This window comes from Eurytemora carolleeae, unplaced genomic scaffold (genome assembly GCF_000591075.1).
Source record: "Eurytemora carolleeae unplaced genomic scaffold, Eaff_2.0 scaffold448, whole genome shotgun sequence".
Lineage (NCBI taxonomy): Eukaryota > Metazoa > Arthropoda > Copepoda > Calanoida > Temoridae > Eurytemora > Eurytemora carolleeae.
In genome coordinates, this window is record NW_019396364.1 from 234,111 (window position 1) to 250,915 (window position 16,805).

At 33.5% G+C, this 16,805-nt stretch overlaps 3 protein-coding genes across 3 annotated transcripts in view; 2 read left to right on the forward strand and 1 right to left on the reverse strand.

Annotated features, from left to right (window-relative positions):
- Window positions 1-4,347, forward strand: part of LOC111701776 (double-strand break repair protein MRE11) — a 15,233-nt gene extending 10,886 nt beyond the window's left edge. The window contains exons 13-19 of the mRNA XM_023473188.1: window positions 1,162-1,246; window positions 1,752-1,850; window positions 2,015-2,079; window positions 2,725-2,770; window positions 2,972-3,336; window positions 3,829-3,930; window positions 4,109-4,347. Of these exons, the coding sequence (XP_023328956.1) occupies window positions 1,162-1,246; window positions 1,752-1,850; window positions 2,015-2,079; window positions 2,725-2,770; window positions 2,972-3,336; window positions 3,829-3,930; window positions 4,109-4,166 (820 nt within the window). The 3' untranslated portion in view covers window positions 4,167-4,347. The remainder of the gene's footprint in view (window positions 1-1,161; window positions 1,247-1,751; window positions 1,851-2,014; window positions 2,080-2,724; window positions 2,771-2,971; window positions 3,337-3,828; window positions 3,931-4,108) is intronic.
- Window positions 4,348-8,594: 4,247 nt separating this feature from the next.
- Window positions 8,595-9,296, forward strand: LOC111701770 (histone H1-delta). Its single transcript, XM_023473182.1, has one exon. It carries the CDS (start codon window positions 8,662-8,664, stop codon window positions 9,193-9,195), a length of 534 nt encoding a protein of 177 aa, XP_023328950.1. The 5' UTR covers window positions 8,595-8,661; the 3' UTR covers window positions 9,196-9,296.
- Window positions 9,297-10,148: 852 nt separating this feature from the next.
- Window positions 10,149-16,805, reverse strand: part of LOC111701773 (uncharacterized) — an 8,275-nt gene continuing 1,618 nt past the window's right edge. Inside the window, exons 3-4 of the mRNA XM_023473186.1 lie at window positions 12,043-12,159; window positions 10,149-11,630 (exon numbers count right to left, since the gene is read on the reverse strand). Of these exons, the coding sequence (XP_023328954.1) occupies window positions 11,520-11,630; window positions 12,043-12,159 (228 nt within the window). The 3' untranslated portion in view covers window positions 10,149-11,519. The remainder of the gene's footprint in view (window positions 11,631-12,042; window positions 12,160-16,805) is intronic.

Consider the following 16,805-nt stretch of genomic DNA (forward strand, 5'->3'; position numbering starts at 1 on the left):
TAGTAGACTTTGACATCTACCATTAGCAAAGGGTGTGAACCCATTCTTGTTGACTGTAGCAGACTTTGACATCTACCATTGACAGTATAAAGGTTATATAAGGGTTGCGGCCCTAGTCCTGAAAATATTCTGCAAGCATTTTGCATGCTTTCTCTTAGAGAGAGGAGGTGTTGACACCTCAACTGCTTTCTACTACTAGCTTTTCAAAAATGGAAAGGTTATCATGTCTTCATAATTTTAATCAATTGTTTTTTCACTTTATATGGTTTAAAAGTACCTCAGCCTGTGTCAGCAGTCACCATATCTCGCATAGCTCGAGATGATAAAGTAAAACCAAAATCAAAACCAAAAAATGTTTTGTTTATAAAAACTTATTGAAATACCACCAGTGTCACGATCTTTTAAGGGGTTCTTAGCACTCCATACTCCATAGCAATGAAAACAAACCAGTAAATCTTGCTTCATAATTAAAAGACAAAGATCTTCATCATTTCAGGTCAAACTGGTTCTTAATAGAAACACCGTATTTCACTCCTCTTTTTGGAAGATTTAGGATCTAATATCTGGGAAATGATTTCTTCTGTAAATGAAATCACGATTTTGTTCAGTAGATTGGGACAACCCACTACAATACCTTCTCACCATTATAAAAACTCAGGGAACATTCAACATGCTGTATCTAAATGTATAGTATCAACTTGAAAAAACAAGCAAATGCATTACAAACAAACTTAGCTAAGGAATCAATCACACAATCACACCACATGCATTGAATGCATCACTTTCAAATTCAGAACCAATTTTTTACTTATAAAATAGTTTTTAACATTATTACATTAGAAAAATAAAAAACAGGGATAGTCAGAACGAAAGGATAAAACTTATTTGCAACCGTTCAAAATGTTTACTTTTCCAACTTGAAATAATTTTGTGGGTATGTGCTCATGGAACCTCACAAATAAAGTCAATCTTATGAGGATAAAGATGTAATAATGAAATTTTTAAACTTGATGAAATAATCTTGATGCATTCTATAACTCAAGCATTTCCATTTTTACATTTTTTCCTCGGAAGATTATCATATTATATATAATTTCTGAGAAGAATATTAAAAATTTCAACAAATTAAATTTTATTTTTTGTTCTCATAATTTTGTTAAGGTTTGGGAACGGTTTTATAGACCGGGTAGCAAACCCAGGCGATATTCTTCTCTTTAAGAGACGCGCTGCGGATAGAGTTATCAAGGTACTTTATACTTAATACTGCACTGTAAACTATATTGCATATATAATTAACTATCGTTGCCCAGGTTCATCATAGTTACTCCCGCCGTTAATCCTCGCTTCGTCTTAAATATCGATTTGAGTTTTCCTTATATACCCTAAAATCTCAAAACTGAACAAAGAACATTCCCGTGGTATTCCCCAGTTCATCAGTCAAAATTTGTGGCTAATCGGTCATGGGGTTTCTGAGTTATGATCGGACAGACAAACAGAGATTACAACGTTATATGCACTAGCTTGGGAACCCGGCGCTGCCCAGATTACTAATGGTTACTTTCGTCGTTTACCCGCACTTAGACGATTTTACCAGGAAACTTAATTTTTGCTTTAAAAGTCAACGAACTCAAAACCAAGTTAAGAAAATTACCGTGGGTCCCCCGAGTTCCCCAATAAAAATTTTAGGCAAATCGGTCCAGGGGTTCCTGAGTTATGATCGGTCGAACAAACATACATTGTACACTGTACAGGATGGAGATGAAGGGCCAGATGTATTGCTAGGATTGGATACTGGAAAGTCTATGGAAGATTACATCAAACTCTATTTTAAAGAGAAAGACAGCGACAAGGAAATCCTGAATATTAATCTTCAAAGTGACTGTTCACTAACTTAAGAACTACCTGCCTTTTAAAAACACTTTTAAAATTTCTACTTATTAAATCAAGTCTGTTTCAATCGAAAATTATATTTATCTAACAACATTTTGTTTACATATTCTGATCTCGGTGTAAGATGAGTATACTGTCTGTTACAGGGTTAACAGCTGCTGTAGAGAATTACATTCAGAAGTCTGACTCGTAAGATATTAATTATTCATTATTCAAAAATAATGTTTGTTGTTTAAAAATTGAAAATATCTAGTAATTTCTGATTTAATAAGAAAAAATCTAATAAATTAATAACTGATCGATGGTTCCCCTTAAACCTTTGTGTAATCAAGGATGAATGAAATATCCATGTTTTTTAATTTTAAAATTTCTTTAAAGCAAATTTCTGATTTATCCAGTAGAGATCGATGATGAAAATTTTCAGAATTCAACATTTTTCGCGATATCTTCCTTATTATTACTCAGATCAAGGTTAAAAAGGTACCGTTGTAAATCTGATGTTCCATACTAAAAATGGAGGGTCACTTGAAATTTCGTGCTTAGCCCCTTTAATTATGTTTTCCTAATCTAAGAGCAACAGGAACACTTATGTTTTGTTTTCTAATTTTATCTGGTGATTCTGTATTTAGGAATCCAAATAAACTGATTATCATGATGCAGTTCAATAATTTTATCTTTCTGATCAAACCTCTTCTTACTTTCAAAAGCTTTTTTTACCTCTAGGTTGTCAACTTGATTTAATAATATTTAGCCATATTTTATTTCATTGCCTTTTCCTTACCTGATTTTTTTCCAAGTTCTTAGTTTTATAAAACTAAATCTAATCTTTTTTAGTGAAGCTGTTGAATATAACGTAAAAAAGCAGCTCGCCAGAAGACAGGAAACTTAAACAAATTACTTTATCTATTAAATACGCACATACAGTATGTATATTGTATATTACCTGGAAAATTAATTTTTTTATTCGGTTAAATATTTCCCATTTTGAAATGTAAAAGTTAGACTAGTCTAAATCAAGTTAAGCTTTATTTAGCTTGATTTAGCTTTAGGCGCAAAATTGTTTAAGTTTGAGTTTGGGCAGGCGAGGTTGAAGGATACGGAGACGATGAATGACCTGGAGGAAGAGAGGGATATCTCCGCTGCTATAGAGGAACTACAGTCCAGGCTAGACGAGGAGAAGGAGGGGGAGCTGGCCAAACAGGAGTTCGAGGACGCGTCCAGGAAGGTTACTAAAGCTCCTGAACGGAATGAGGAGGAGAAGGAGGATAGCTTTAATGTATCCTCGGATGATATGGAGGAGACCGTCCCTAGCAAGGCGGTGGCTAAGGGAGGACCGGGAAGTAGAGGAGGTCGAGGGAGTAGAGGGGGTAGAGGGACCAGAGGAGGAGGAAGAGGAAAGGAAGGACCTGTTGCTACTGGAAGAGGAAGAGGAAAAACAGAGGCAAGGTAAATGAAAAAATGAATTCACAGGTTGCTTCATTATTCATATTTCTACTGAGGGCGTTTTTCTATATAAATTAAAAAGTATTAGTCCTGGAAGTAACACAAGCCCATCACTTCACTGCAGGCTTTACAGCCTAATGACTGTTTCCTCTGGCATGCCGCATGAATGCCTTATTTTACCTACACCGGACTAAATCTGTATTTAGACCCATTTCCAGTCATTGGCAAAGAAATTTTGCAAGCGTTCTCAATTTTTATTAATGATAAAGCTTTCATGAAAAAAAAAATATTCTACAATTAATGAGCAAAAAGTTGTCTATTTTTACTTATATAACGACGGTAAGTTTGAATATTTTATGATTTACTAAAATATAAGCAGCAATGATGGAAGACGATATTAATATTTATCTAAACCATCGTGATTCTGTTCAAACAAACAATGTAAAATGATTAAATTTCATTTTTGATTGTTTTCTTATTTTATTTTCATTCCAGGGGTGGAATGAAACAAACCACTTTATCCTTCGGTAGCTCACAGTCTCAGTATTCTAAACAACCTGCAGCACAGACTCAAGAGACAAAGAAACCTGAACCAAGGTAAATTTGAAAGCTTGAAAAAATAGCCTTTCTAATCTAAAAATGAAACCCATAAAACTGGAGAATAAGAAGACCACTGGTTGTGAAGTTTCAGTTTATTTTAAGCTTGATCAAAAGTCGTCTTCGTTTTTTGAAAACATAATAAAAATTGATTTATTTTCAAATGAATGTTTCTCAGGTCTTCAAGGGGAAACCGGAAGCAGATGCTTGAAGACAGTGACTCTGATCTGGAATAAACACAATGTACACTTTATCATATACCGTACGGCGTACACCGTGTACATATTCTCTTATGTACCATTTCCTGAAAATCTGTGATTATTTTGACCAAGCCAGTTTTAAGAAGTACAAACGAAAATTCATATTCATACCTCAAATACTTAAATGTATTAGCACAGAATAAATGATATTTTTTTACAACGTTTTAAGGATAGAGAATAAAAGTTTTTGGTTCAAAATGCAACATATTGTAATTTAACAGCAATTGATAATAAGGTATTTTGTTTAAGTAGAAGTAAATAAAACGTTTCACCTTTTTAAACCAAATTAGTTAAACATTCGACATTCGTACATAATATATATTTGTGGTAATTTTTTTATTTTGATTCCCTGCATGGAACTTAATAGGATAGGATACTCTCTCTTTAGTCTTACTGAGGGTTTCCAGCGAATTTGATTGGATAGGATACTATTTCTTCAGTCCCATGCAGGGTTTCCACCAAACTTGATTAGGATAGGATACTCCTTCTTTAGTCTCATGCAGGGTTTCCAGCAAACTTGATTAGGATAGGATACTCTTTCTTCAGTCCTACTTAGGGTTTCCAGCGAACTTGATTAGGATAGGATACTCCTTCTTTAGTCCCATGCAGGGTTTCCAGCGAACTTGATTAGGATAGGATACTCCTTCTTTAGTCCCATGCAGGGTTTCCAGCGAACTTGATTAGGATAGGATACTCCTTCTTTAGTCTCATGCAGGGTTTCCAGCGAACTTGATTAGGATAGAATACTCCTTCTTTAGTCCCATGCAGGGTTTCCAGCGAACTTGATTAGGATAGGATACTCCTTTAGTCCCATGCAGGGTTTCCAGCGAACTTGATTAGGATAGGATACTCCTTCTTTAGTCCCATGCAGGGTTTCCAGCGAACTTGATTAGGATAGGATACTCTTTTTTCAGTCCCATACAGGGGTTCCAGCGAACTTGAATAGGATAGGATACTCTTTTTTTAGTTCTTAAGCATGCAGGGGTTCCAGCGAAAGAGCACTTTCTCGAAAAAATGCGAGCATGTTCTTGTGTATTTCGCGAAAAAGTAGTTTCAAAAAAAAAAACGAAAACCACAAGTGTTGTATAGCTGCACCAATTAATTAAACAAATTTGTGGAATTCTCAGCTCTAACAGCTCAGCATTAGAAATTTTGTATTATATCATAATTAATAATTTCTTTTGCTTTCTTTCAATAAAATTTTGATGAAAAATTCGGAAAAATTCTGCTTTTTTGCAATTTACGCGTTTTTTTTAGTTGCAATTTTCTAATTTCTTATTTCGCGAATGTAAATCTTTTGCTGAATGTTATACAATCTTCAATTTTTTAAAAATCTTTATCCTATGTGTTTTAAAATGTTTTACAGATTACACAAATAAGGCAATAAAGTATTCTTTTCTTTGAAGTCATGAACTTTTGTAAATGCTTTTTGATTAAAAACTTAAGTGTATTCGTATCATGGTTCTATACATAAATACATGTTTCCCTGCATTACAGTGAGACTCAGACTGTAAAATTATAGGAAGACGACTTTTAGACTCAAGTTTTGACTTTAGGTCGATGATTATAAAACACAACAATGGTATAGTGTGCACTGATCATTTCACTATTTTATTTTAGGCTACTGAAAGTAAGGCCATTTGTGTTGTTATACACTTGATACAATATTGCTTTAATGTCGTCTTTCTGGTTTTCCCTGTAGAGAAATCCTTAAAAAATTAGTTCGAAAAAGTTATTTAAACATTTATAGAATGTATGTCGTTTAATGAACGTGTACAGAGTGTCCCAATAAACATGAGAATTCATTGACGAATTCGATATCCTCTTTGTTATGAATTAACAGTGTAATTTCTAATTTCTAAAACCATAATATTATTATGTCTGCTAGAGTTTTTTTAGTGAAAACGCTAAATGACTGTTATGAAGATTTGTCTATATATCTCTGCAAGATGAACAGTGAAGACGGACAAATTTACTCTGTTAGTTAACTGTAATTTTTTTGTTTTACTAAGTACAACCGTATGCATGGTCAAAACATAAACAAATTGTAAACATAGCAGAATTCGTCACTGAATTCCCATGTTTATTGAGACATCCTGTATGAAATCAGTATTTTTTTATATTTATCAAATATTTTTTATTGACTAAGAGTTCTCTTTGTTTTTATAAGAATTTGGTATATTATTGAGCGCAGAGCAAACCCTTCAACGATTAAAAAATGCCGTTTTTTACTTCAAATTCTGAAAATACTCTCGGTACTCCCCTGCGGATACCAAAAAAAGATCATTTTAAAGTTTTTGACTAAGAGGAAATGGATCAAAAAAATGAGGAAACGGACCTAAAATTTCAGGAAACCAATCAACAAATTAAAAATTTTAAAGTTTTTGAAAAAAGCGGAAACTGATCAAAGTATGAGGAAACGGACCTAAAATTTGAGGAAACCGATAAAAAATGAGATTTTCAAAGTTTTTAAAAAAAAGTGGAAACGGATCAAAAATATGAGGAAACGGACCTAAAATTTGAGGAAACAGATCAACAAAATGAGATTTGAAAGTTTTTGAAAAAAGCGGAAACGGATCAAAAATATGAGGAAACGGACCTAAAATATGAGGAAACAGACCTACAAATATGAGGAAATTGATAAAAAAAAAGAGGAAACCATTCAACTCTAAATATTGGGAAACGGATACAAAACATTCGGAAATCCCTTAACAATTCTGAACTTTTGAGGGATTTCCTCGAATTTCTAAAAAAACGGAAATTCCTCAAAAATAATTTTTGATCCGTTTCCGTGTTGAGTCGTTTCCGTGTTGAGGCGTTTCCATGTCACCGCTCTTTGTTCATTTATATGTTTGCTATGGCATGGCCAAACGGAGCTGAATCAAATGGGCTGAATTTTAGTAAGGAAACTCATGCGATACCCTTGGGGATGACATAAGCTAAATAAATCACGTTTTTTGTTTTAATTCGATTTTTAAAATTCCACGGGCAACGCCTGGCACTTCAGATAGTTTTTAATACAAAGAAAAGATTACAAAACAGCGGTGCAATGATTAAAGTAAATTAAATTCGAATTAAAAAAAAAAAAAATTGGTCTCTTACTACCTCCAAACTAAAGCCAAACGAGCCAAGCCAAACATTAGGATGTGCATTCTAAATAGATTTTTCATTCGGACATGGTGGTATATGTATATAATCTTCTTAGTGCACTGAATGAATAGCAAACTATTTTTTTATGTTCTTCACTCTTGAGTTTAAGATTTGAAAAGTGAGAAAGCTCTCAGTTCTATGGGGGCACTGCCCCCTTGCCCCCCCTGTATACGCCCTATGACTCTTATGTGTACCTTTAAAATATCTTTCTTATGCCTAATATCCAAGAAGCCAAATGTTATGAATTTTCATTTCAAATTTTGCCCCCTTGGAAGCTCAGGGGAGGGGCAAATTTTTTTTTGCGCTTTGCCCGAATTTCGCCTCCCCCCCCCCAATTTATTTCTGTTCACACCCTTTTCTTTATATATATTTATATTTTTCTCGTCTGAGATGGCTGAGTGGAAAATTTTAAAGTTAAAGCAATAGCCAATAATTAACATATTTTTTGAGTACCTTTGACAGTAAATTGGTACCGATTTTAAAGTAGAACTTTTTTCGCAAAGTTTCCTGACTTTTACAATTTTTAATCAATTAAAATATATTTTTGAATTTACTTATTTCCACAATTAGTTAAAGTGCGCCGTTTTCTGCAGATTTTGATACTTTATAGATGTTATAATTGCCAGCATGTATTAAAGTTAGGTTTAACTTATTGTTTTACTCGCAACAAACATTTTTTTCGCAAAGTTTTCTCGATTTTACAATTTTTAATAAACTAAAATATATTCTAGAATTAGTTATTTTCACAAAGTGCGCGGTTTTCTTAATTTAGGGTGGTAAAGTTTCAAATTGGAAAAATAGTTGTCCCTGTTTATCAACTTTAAACTAAATTTTCACCCCTTTCTAAACAACATTTTGTTATTTTTAAGTTATATATGAATATATATATCTTTATAATTTGATATAAAAGTATAAAAGATATAAAAAATTTGATTTTTTAATGTTAGTTTGAACAAAAATGTTGAAAAACTAAACAGATTTAAAGAAATTTTCGAACGTTTGAAGCCATATCTTTGAAAATTCTGGGTCTGCGAAAATTCTGTTTTAAACAATTACACATCAGGACTCAATGAAATGATGCAATTTTTTTAATTTAAAAAAAAACAATGCGTTTTTGTGATATTAACTGTTAAAGATGCAAAGGAAACACAAATTGAAAGAAATCCCGTGCAGTTCACTTGACGGAGGAGAGGATACCGCTCTCTATTTGGTTCTCTTCAATAATACTTATATTCAGTCCGACCCATTGGGCCATTTTACATAAAATTCGATAAACACATTTGGAAGAAGCCACATCTCTATCAATTTATCATCAATCATCATGTCTGTTGAAGGCGAAGCTGTCGCTCCTGCCGTCGCTACACCCAAGAGCAAGAAGGTTGCTGCCAAGGAAACCTCTTCAGTCAAGAAGGTTAGCGCCGCTCACCCTACATTCGCTTCCATGATCGCTACCGCTGTGACCGCATTGAAGGAGAGGAATGGATCATCTCGCCAGGCTATACTCAAGTACATTCTCGCCTACTTCAAACTTGGAGATGCTGCCAAGGCTCAGGGTCATGTACGAATTGCCCTGAGGAAGATGATTGCTGCCAAGAAGATTGTTGCTGGCGGAGCTGCTGGAAAGAAGGGATCTGGATGCTTCAAGCTTCCCGCACCAGTCAAAGCTGAGAAGCCTGCAAAGAAGACTGTCAAGAAACCTGGAGATAAGAAGGCTGCTAAGAAACCTGCTGTGAAGAAGGTTGCTGCAAAGCCAGCTGCCAAGAAGGCAGTCAAGAAGCCGGCTGCCAAGAAATCAGCCGTAAAGAAGCCGGCTGCCAAGAAACTCGCCGCAAAGAAGGTTGCTGCTAAGAAGTAGAATGTATACCACTAGTATTATAAAGTTTTGATATTCACTCTGAAGAATCCATTTGTAAATATGAAAATTTGTACCTGACAATAAAGTGTTATATTTGTATTTTTCTTGTTCTCTCTCTCTCTAGTATAGTTTTATGAAAGTTAAGTCGTGCCTTACAGCATAAGCAGTTGTTAAATACAATATTATCCACAGATCAACCATATACCATCTAGATATCACCCACATAACATCCACATATCGTCTAGATATCATCCAGATATCACCCACATATTATCCAGATATCATCCAATTATCACCCACATTTCATCCAGATATCACTCACATACCATCCAGATATCATCCACATTTCATATAGATATTATCCAGATATCAGACACACCCTCCAGATATCACTTACATATCGTCCAAATATCACCCGGTCGATATTTTTTACAACCCCCCAACTTGGTGAAAAGTCGAGTTTTAACCCATATATGGCACGACTATTGCCGGTGAAAACTCCACTTTTAAACTCGATTAAAACTCCACTTCTCATCATCCAGATATTACCCAGATATCATCCAGAAATCATCTTGGTGAAAAGTCGAGTTTTAATCCTTGTATGGCACGACTATAGCCGATTAAAACTCCATTTTTAAACTCGATTAAAATTTAAAACTCCATTTTACCCATTTAGATTGTTCCCTTTGTATCATTCGATGAGCAAAAATGATGGATATATCCTTGCTTTGTCTTCTGAAATTTTTAAAATAGATTTCTCTTTAGAATTTAATTTTAAGCTTTCTAAATTCTTTTACCTCCACTTCTTAATTATTGAAAATATAAAGCATCATTCTTATGTCAGAAAAAGGAATTCTAAATTTTATATTTTTCCCAAGTATGTTAAGATGTAGGTTAAGATGAGACGTGCTAAACACTTATGTTCCATCATTACTAAATAAAACTCGGTTTAATTCTGTATTAAAGTTTGATTGTATTGTTCAATAATTTACGGCATAATTTACAGCTAAAAAAGACAATAAGCTTTTTCCAAAAAGGACGTAATAAAAATTTTCAATTGCTTAATTTATGATAGTAAGTTACAATATTATTTGACTAAAAACAATAGTTTGAATATTTTATTCACAAGTTAATAATGTATACCAGGGGCGTATACAAAGTATTTACGGGGAAGGGGGTTGGGGGTTGGTCAAATATATTATCCCCCATTCCCTCCACACCCCGGGGCCCGGATACGTCCCTGATGACTTTTATTCGCTCTAAAAGCGTTCATGCACAAATTCAGGGAGAATTTAACTCGTAAATTTTATTTCTTCATTTTTTTACTTAAAAATATAATCCATTCTCAAGTTCTGGTTTATGTGAAAAACTGTATTACAGTCAAATAATTGAAAATTTGCATTCTTAGAATACAAAACACCATAATGATTATCAAAAAAGTATTAATGTAAGCAGTTCCAACAAATGTATATTGGAATAGTTGGAATTGGAGTGTCATTTAAGAAAGAAAATGCAAAGATTTTAAAAACTTATTGATATGGATAAAATGAGCATATATAGTAGATGCCGAAGGTTTGCATAGAAAAGTCAGTCTTTGGATAGTGTGAGTATTTGATTCGCTATTTTAATACATCAAATTTGTCAAAGAATTAAGAGAAAAAGTCATATACAATTTTAGATTTGGCTTAAGCATTCACTGGTTACGGAAGTTCTGAGTTTACAAATGTCGAAACACTTCAATGACTTGTGGGAATCGTTTTTGAAAACGAAACAATCGTTTCTTGTTTAGATATTCGTTTTGGAGATCCTTTTTTTTAAATCTAAACGAAACTCGATTGTTTAAATTATGATCTCCAGCTCAATGATCATGAAGAATATCTATTTTTGTGATCTTCAGCTCAATGATCATGAAGAATATCTATTTTTGTGATCTTCAGCTCAATGAACATGAAGAATATCTATTTTTGTGATCTCCAGCTCAATGATCATGAAGAATATCTATTTCTTATGATCTCCAGCTCACTGATCATGAAGAATATCTATTTCTTATGATCTCCAGCTCAATGATCGTGAATGATAACTATTTCTTATGATCTCCAGCTCACTGATCATGAAGAATATCTATTTCTTATGATCTCCAGCTCACTGATCATAAATAATATCTATTTCTTATGATCTCCAGCTCAATGATCAGGAAGAATATCAACTGTATATAATCTCCAGCTCACTGATCATGAAGAATGTCTATTTCTCATGATCTCCCGCTCAATGATCATGAATAATATCTATTTTTATAATCTCTAGCTCAATGATCGTGAAGAAGGCTACTGTTTATGATCTGTTGATGGTATATTAAGCTCCGTATTCCTATTGATCATTCTGTCCTTGTTCTTGTCAAACATTCGGAATATAAACTCTGCTTCTTCAGCTGGAACCTGAATTTAAAGGAAAGAAATTGAGGCTTTGCTACAAACTCAATTTTTCTAATCCCTTTATCTTTGCAACCAGATGGTGTGAACCTTTTACATTTCAAACTTAGACACCTTGATCCAACAGATTAGAAATATCTAAGGTCTACGACATTGGGTTGCAAAGATATAGGAAATAGAAAAGCAGAGTTTGTGGCAAAGACTCAATTCCTGAGTTTTAGTATTGTAAATAGGGATGGATTAAAGGATCAATTTCAATTAAAAAAAGAAAGCTCGTGAAACTAAGCAATACTTCTTGTTATTTATCTTTACACAAGGATTCTAAACATTTGAAGGGACATATTTTAAAGTTCTCATCTATTCATACAGACTCTTTTATATAATCACGTATATTCCCTTTAATGAGGAGGTTCTCTACCTTGTCCCCTGTGATCTTGTCGAGGGCCTGCTTGAACTCCTTCTCTGTTATCTCCATCTTATCCTTTGTAACCAGTTCCTCCAGCTGATCAACATACGTCAGGAAGTTCTTCAAAACCTGTAAAAAAGGAAGAGTTACAATTTCGAGGCTGTATAAAACATTGCAAAATTGCTCGAAACTTGAAGTATTACACCGCGACATTTGACAATACATTTTATCACTTTTGGACTCAAGATAAATTAATCGGTTTCCTCAAATTTTAGGTCCGTTTCCTCATATTTTTGATCCGTTTCCGCTTTTTTCAAAAACTCTAAAAATCTCAACTTATTGAAACGCACCAAATAGGTTAATTATTTTTGAGGGAACCCATGTGTATCCCGGGAGGAACATAGGCTAAAAAAATAGATTTTTAATTTGAGATTTAAGTTTACTTCAAATTTCGTTTTTTAATTGCACGGGCAACGCCTGGCACTTCAGCTAGAATTAAAATCTGGCAAAGAAAGAAACACACAATTTTACAGCTACAGGGAACCCTGAATGTATATCTTTTGCTGAATGTTATACAATCTTCAATTTTTAAAATCTTTATCCTATGTGTTTTTAAAATGTTTTACAGATTACACAAATAAGACAACAAAGTATTCTTTTCTATGAAGTCATGAACTTTTCTAAATGATTTTTGATTAAAAACTTCAGTGTATTCGTATCATGGTTCGATACATGTGTCCCTGATTATTACAGTGAGACTCAGAAAACTGTGAAATTATAGGAAGACGACTTTTAGACTCAAGTTTTGACTTTAGTTCGATGAACATAAAACACAACAATGGTACAGTGTGCACTGATCATTTCACTTTTTTATTTTAGGCTACTGAAAGTAAGGCCATTTGTGTTGTTATAAAATCAAATACACTTGATACAATATTGCTTTAATGTCGTCTTTCTGGTTTTCCCTGTAGAGAATTGTATTTTTAATCCTTAAAAAAAATATTTCGAAAAAATTATTTAAAAATATATAGAATGTATATAATCGTTTAATGAACGTGTACAGAGTGTCCCAATAAACATGGGAATTCAATAACGAATTCGATATCCTCTTTGTTGTGAATTAGCAGTAATTCCTAATTTCTAAAACCATAATATTATTATGTCTGCTAGAGTTTTATTAGTAAAACGGTAAATGACTGTTATAAAGATTTGTCTATATGTCTCTGCAAGATGAACAGTGAAGACGGACAAGTTTACTCTGTTAGTTAACTGTAATTTTTTTGTTTTACTAAGTACAACCGTATGCATGGTCAAAACATAAACAAATTGTAAACATAGCAGAATTCGTCACTGAATTCCCATGTTTATTGAGACATCCTGTATGAAATCAGTATTTTTTTTATATTTATCAAATATTTTTTTTATTAGCTGTAGAAATTACACAGATTAGACAAAAGGTATAATTTACTTAAAGGTCATACACTTTTGTATATGTTTTTTTGATCTTGATACATGCTCATTTAAACTCTTTTCGTGTATCAAGCCAGATATTGTACGTACTGTGACAGGTTTAAACAAATTAGTACACATATTTAGTCCTTTCTGTGGAATCAGTGATACATTATTTCATCAATATTTTATTAAAATTTTACAGTGAGAACCACAAAACTGTGGAACATGAAGACAACTTTTAGACTAATTGTGCAGTGTGCACAAACCCATTTCACGTAACAACTGATTTTTAAGGTTTTTGTAAAACCATTTGCTTTTTAACAATTTATTACATATGCAGATAATTGTTAGTTTTTTGAACTGGAGGATTTAAAGAAATTCTCATTAAAAAATACATCAGAACTGAAAATTACGAATTTTTTTATTACAATTTTGCAAATTTTCTGTGATTCTGTGATTCAATCTTAATAAAATTTTAGAATTTGATAGAAATAATATATATACACATTTTTGCTTTTCTGAACCTTTGGTTTTGCGACAAAAAAGGTTCACTGAATTTTTTTAACCATTCGATTACAAAAAAATGTAAAATTTCAAAAATTTTAAAAAGTCCCCCTCCCCCCGAATTCTTATACAATTAATTCCTGATCCGTGCAGGGGCAAATCTGTAGACTTAGCATTATGATAGTGGAATCTAGCTTCTATGTTTATAGTTTTTTCTTGTATTTCAAGATGAAAGACGACTTTTTATAATCGTCTGTAATCAACAATATTTTTTGGGGAGCGTGCACACTATATTTCAAAATTGATTAGATAGTATAGNATACTCTTTCTTCAGCCCTACTTAGGGTTTCCAGCGAACTTGAATAGAATAGATATTCTTTCATTAGTCCCATGCAGGGTTTCCAGCGAACTTGATTAGGATGGATACTCTTTCTTTAGTCTCATGCAAGGTTTCCAGCGAACTTTAATAGGATAGTATACTCATTCTTTAGTCTCATGCAAGGTTCCCAGCGAACTTGAATAGGATAGGATACTCCTTCTTTAGTCCCATGCAGGGTATTCAGCGAACTTGATTAGGATAGGATACTCCTTCTTTAGTCCCATGCAGGGTTCCCAGCGAACTTGAATAGTATAGGATACTCTTTCATTAGTCCCATGCAAGGTTTCCAGCAAACTTGATTAGGATAGGATACTCCTTCTTTAGTCCCATGCAGGGTTCCCAGCGAACTTGAATAGGATAGGATACTCTTTCTTTAGTCCCATGCAGGGTATCCAGCGAACTTGAATAGGATAGGATACTCTTTCTTTAGTCCCATGCAAGGTTTCCAGCGAACTTGAATAGGATAGTATACTCCTTCTTTAGTCCCATGCAGAGTTTCCAGCGAACTTGATTAGGATAGGATACTCATTCTTTAGTCCCATGCAGGGTATCCAGCGAACTTGATTAGGATAGGATACTCATTCTTTAGTCTCATGCAAGGTTTCCAGCGAACTTGATTAGGATAGGATACTCATTCTTTAGTCCCATGCAGGGTATCCAGCGAACTTGAATAGAATAGGATACTCCTTCTTTAGTCCCATGCAGGGTTTCCAGCGAACTTGAATAGAATAGGATACTCCTTCTTTAGTCCCATGCAGAGTTTCCAGCGAACTTGAATAGAGTAGGATACTCTTTTTTTAGTTCTTTAGCATGCAGGGGTTCCAGCGAACGAGCACTTTCTCGAAAAATGCGAGCATGTTCTTGTTTATTTCGCAAAAAAGTTGTTTCGCAAAAAAACGAAAACCACAAGTGTTGTATAGCTGCACCAATTGATTGCGCAAACAAATTTGTGGAATTCTCTGCTCTAACAGCTCATCATTAGAAGTTTTTTATTATATCATAATTAATAATTTCTTTTCCCTTATTTCAATAAAAGTTTGATGAAAAATTCGCAAAAATTCTTCTTTTTTTGCAATTTACACGTTTTTTTTGTTGCAATTTTCTCTTTTCTTATTTTGCGAAAATTTCGCATTTCTTTGCGAAACAGCAAAAAGTAAAATTTCGCAAAAAAAAACTCAATTTTTGCATTTTTCACGAGCGAACAAAATGCGAGATTTTCGGCGAAAATTTGTTTTATCGCGAAACAATTTCTTCTTTTCGCTGGAAATCCTAGTCCCACTGCCCTAGCTTGCCAGTAGGAGGGCCTACGTATTAGATAACCTCGCGCGCGCTCCTCAAAAATCATAGTCGTCAGATATAATCCTTATAATTTCTTGATTTTCTTAAACATTTATTTGCAAACTTAAATGTTTGTTTTGTAGTCCCATAATTAACAAAGTAAATTTATAAAATTTTCTTGTAATAAGATAAATTACATTTCTCTTAGACCAATGTTTTCTTAAGTGAAAAAAACTAAATGGTAAAAATTTCTAACAGAAATGATGAGGGAAGCGCCAAAGAAAATGTTTTTTATCTTAATTGATAAATTTTATTATTTTAATTTAAGATGGTCGAAAATCATGATCATGGTCATTAAAAACTGCGAAAGGCTAATATTAAAATTTGGCTGCAGAATTTATACAGGCCGGCTGCATTTATTAATTTATCTTATTACTTATTAACTCTAGAAACAGCGTAAAACTACCCATGGGAAACAGAAATCGATGATACAAATAGATGTCAACTAGTTGTTCTAAACTCCACTTCAAAGCTCTACTTAAATTCGACTTTAACTCCACTTTTGAATTCCAGTCACCAACTGGGTGAAATCTGGGTGCATAAACTCGACTTTTTTAATCCCAGTTTTTACCAAGTCAGTGTGAAAACTGGGAGTTCAAATATCCACTTCAAAATTCCATTTTAACTCGACTTAAACTTCACTGTTGAAATCCACTTATCAACTGGGTAAAATCTGAGTGAATAAACTTGACTTTAACTCAACTTTTTGGAATCCCAGTTTTTACCAGTCAGAGTGAAAACTGGGAGTACAAATATCCACTTTGAAACTCCACTTTAACTCGACTTAAACTCCACTGTTGAAATCCACTTATCAAAAACTCGACTTAAACTCAACTTTTTTAATCCAATATTTTCCCAGTTTTATCCCAGTCATATCTGGGTGTATAAACTTAACTTAAACTCGACTTTTTTAATCCAAGTTTTTACCAAGTCAGGGTGAAAACTTGGAAGTTCAAATATCCTCTTCAAGACTCCATTTAAATGTCGATTTTTTAGAAACAATGCTTTTTCCTGCTAGTTTTGTTTGAATGAGAGATAAAGTATAGTACATGCAAGGTATTTGGACTGTACGCAAGGGCGTATACAGAAATAATTCTAGGGG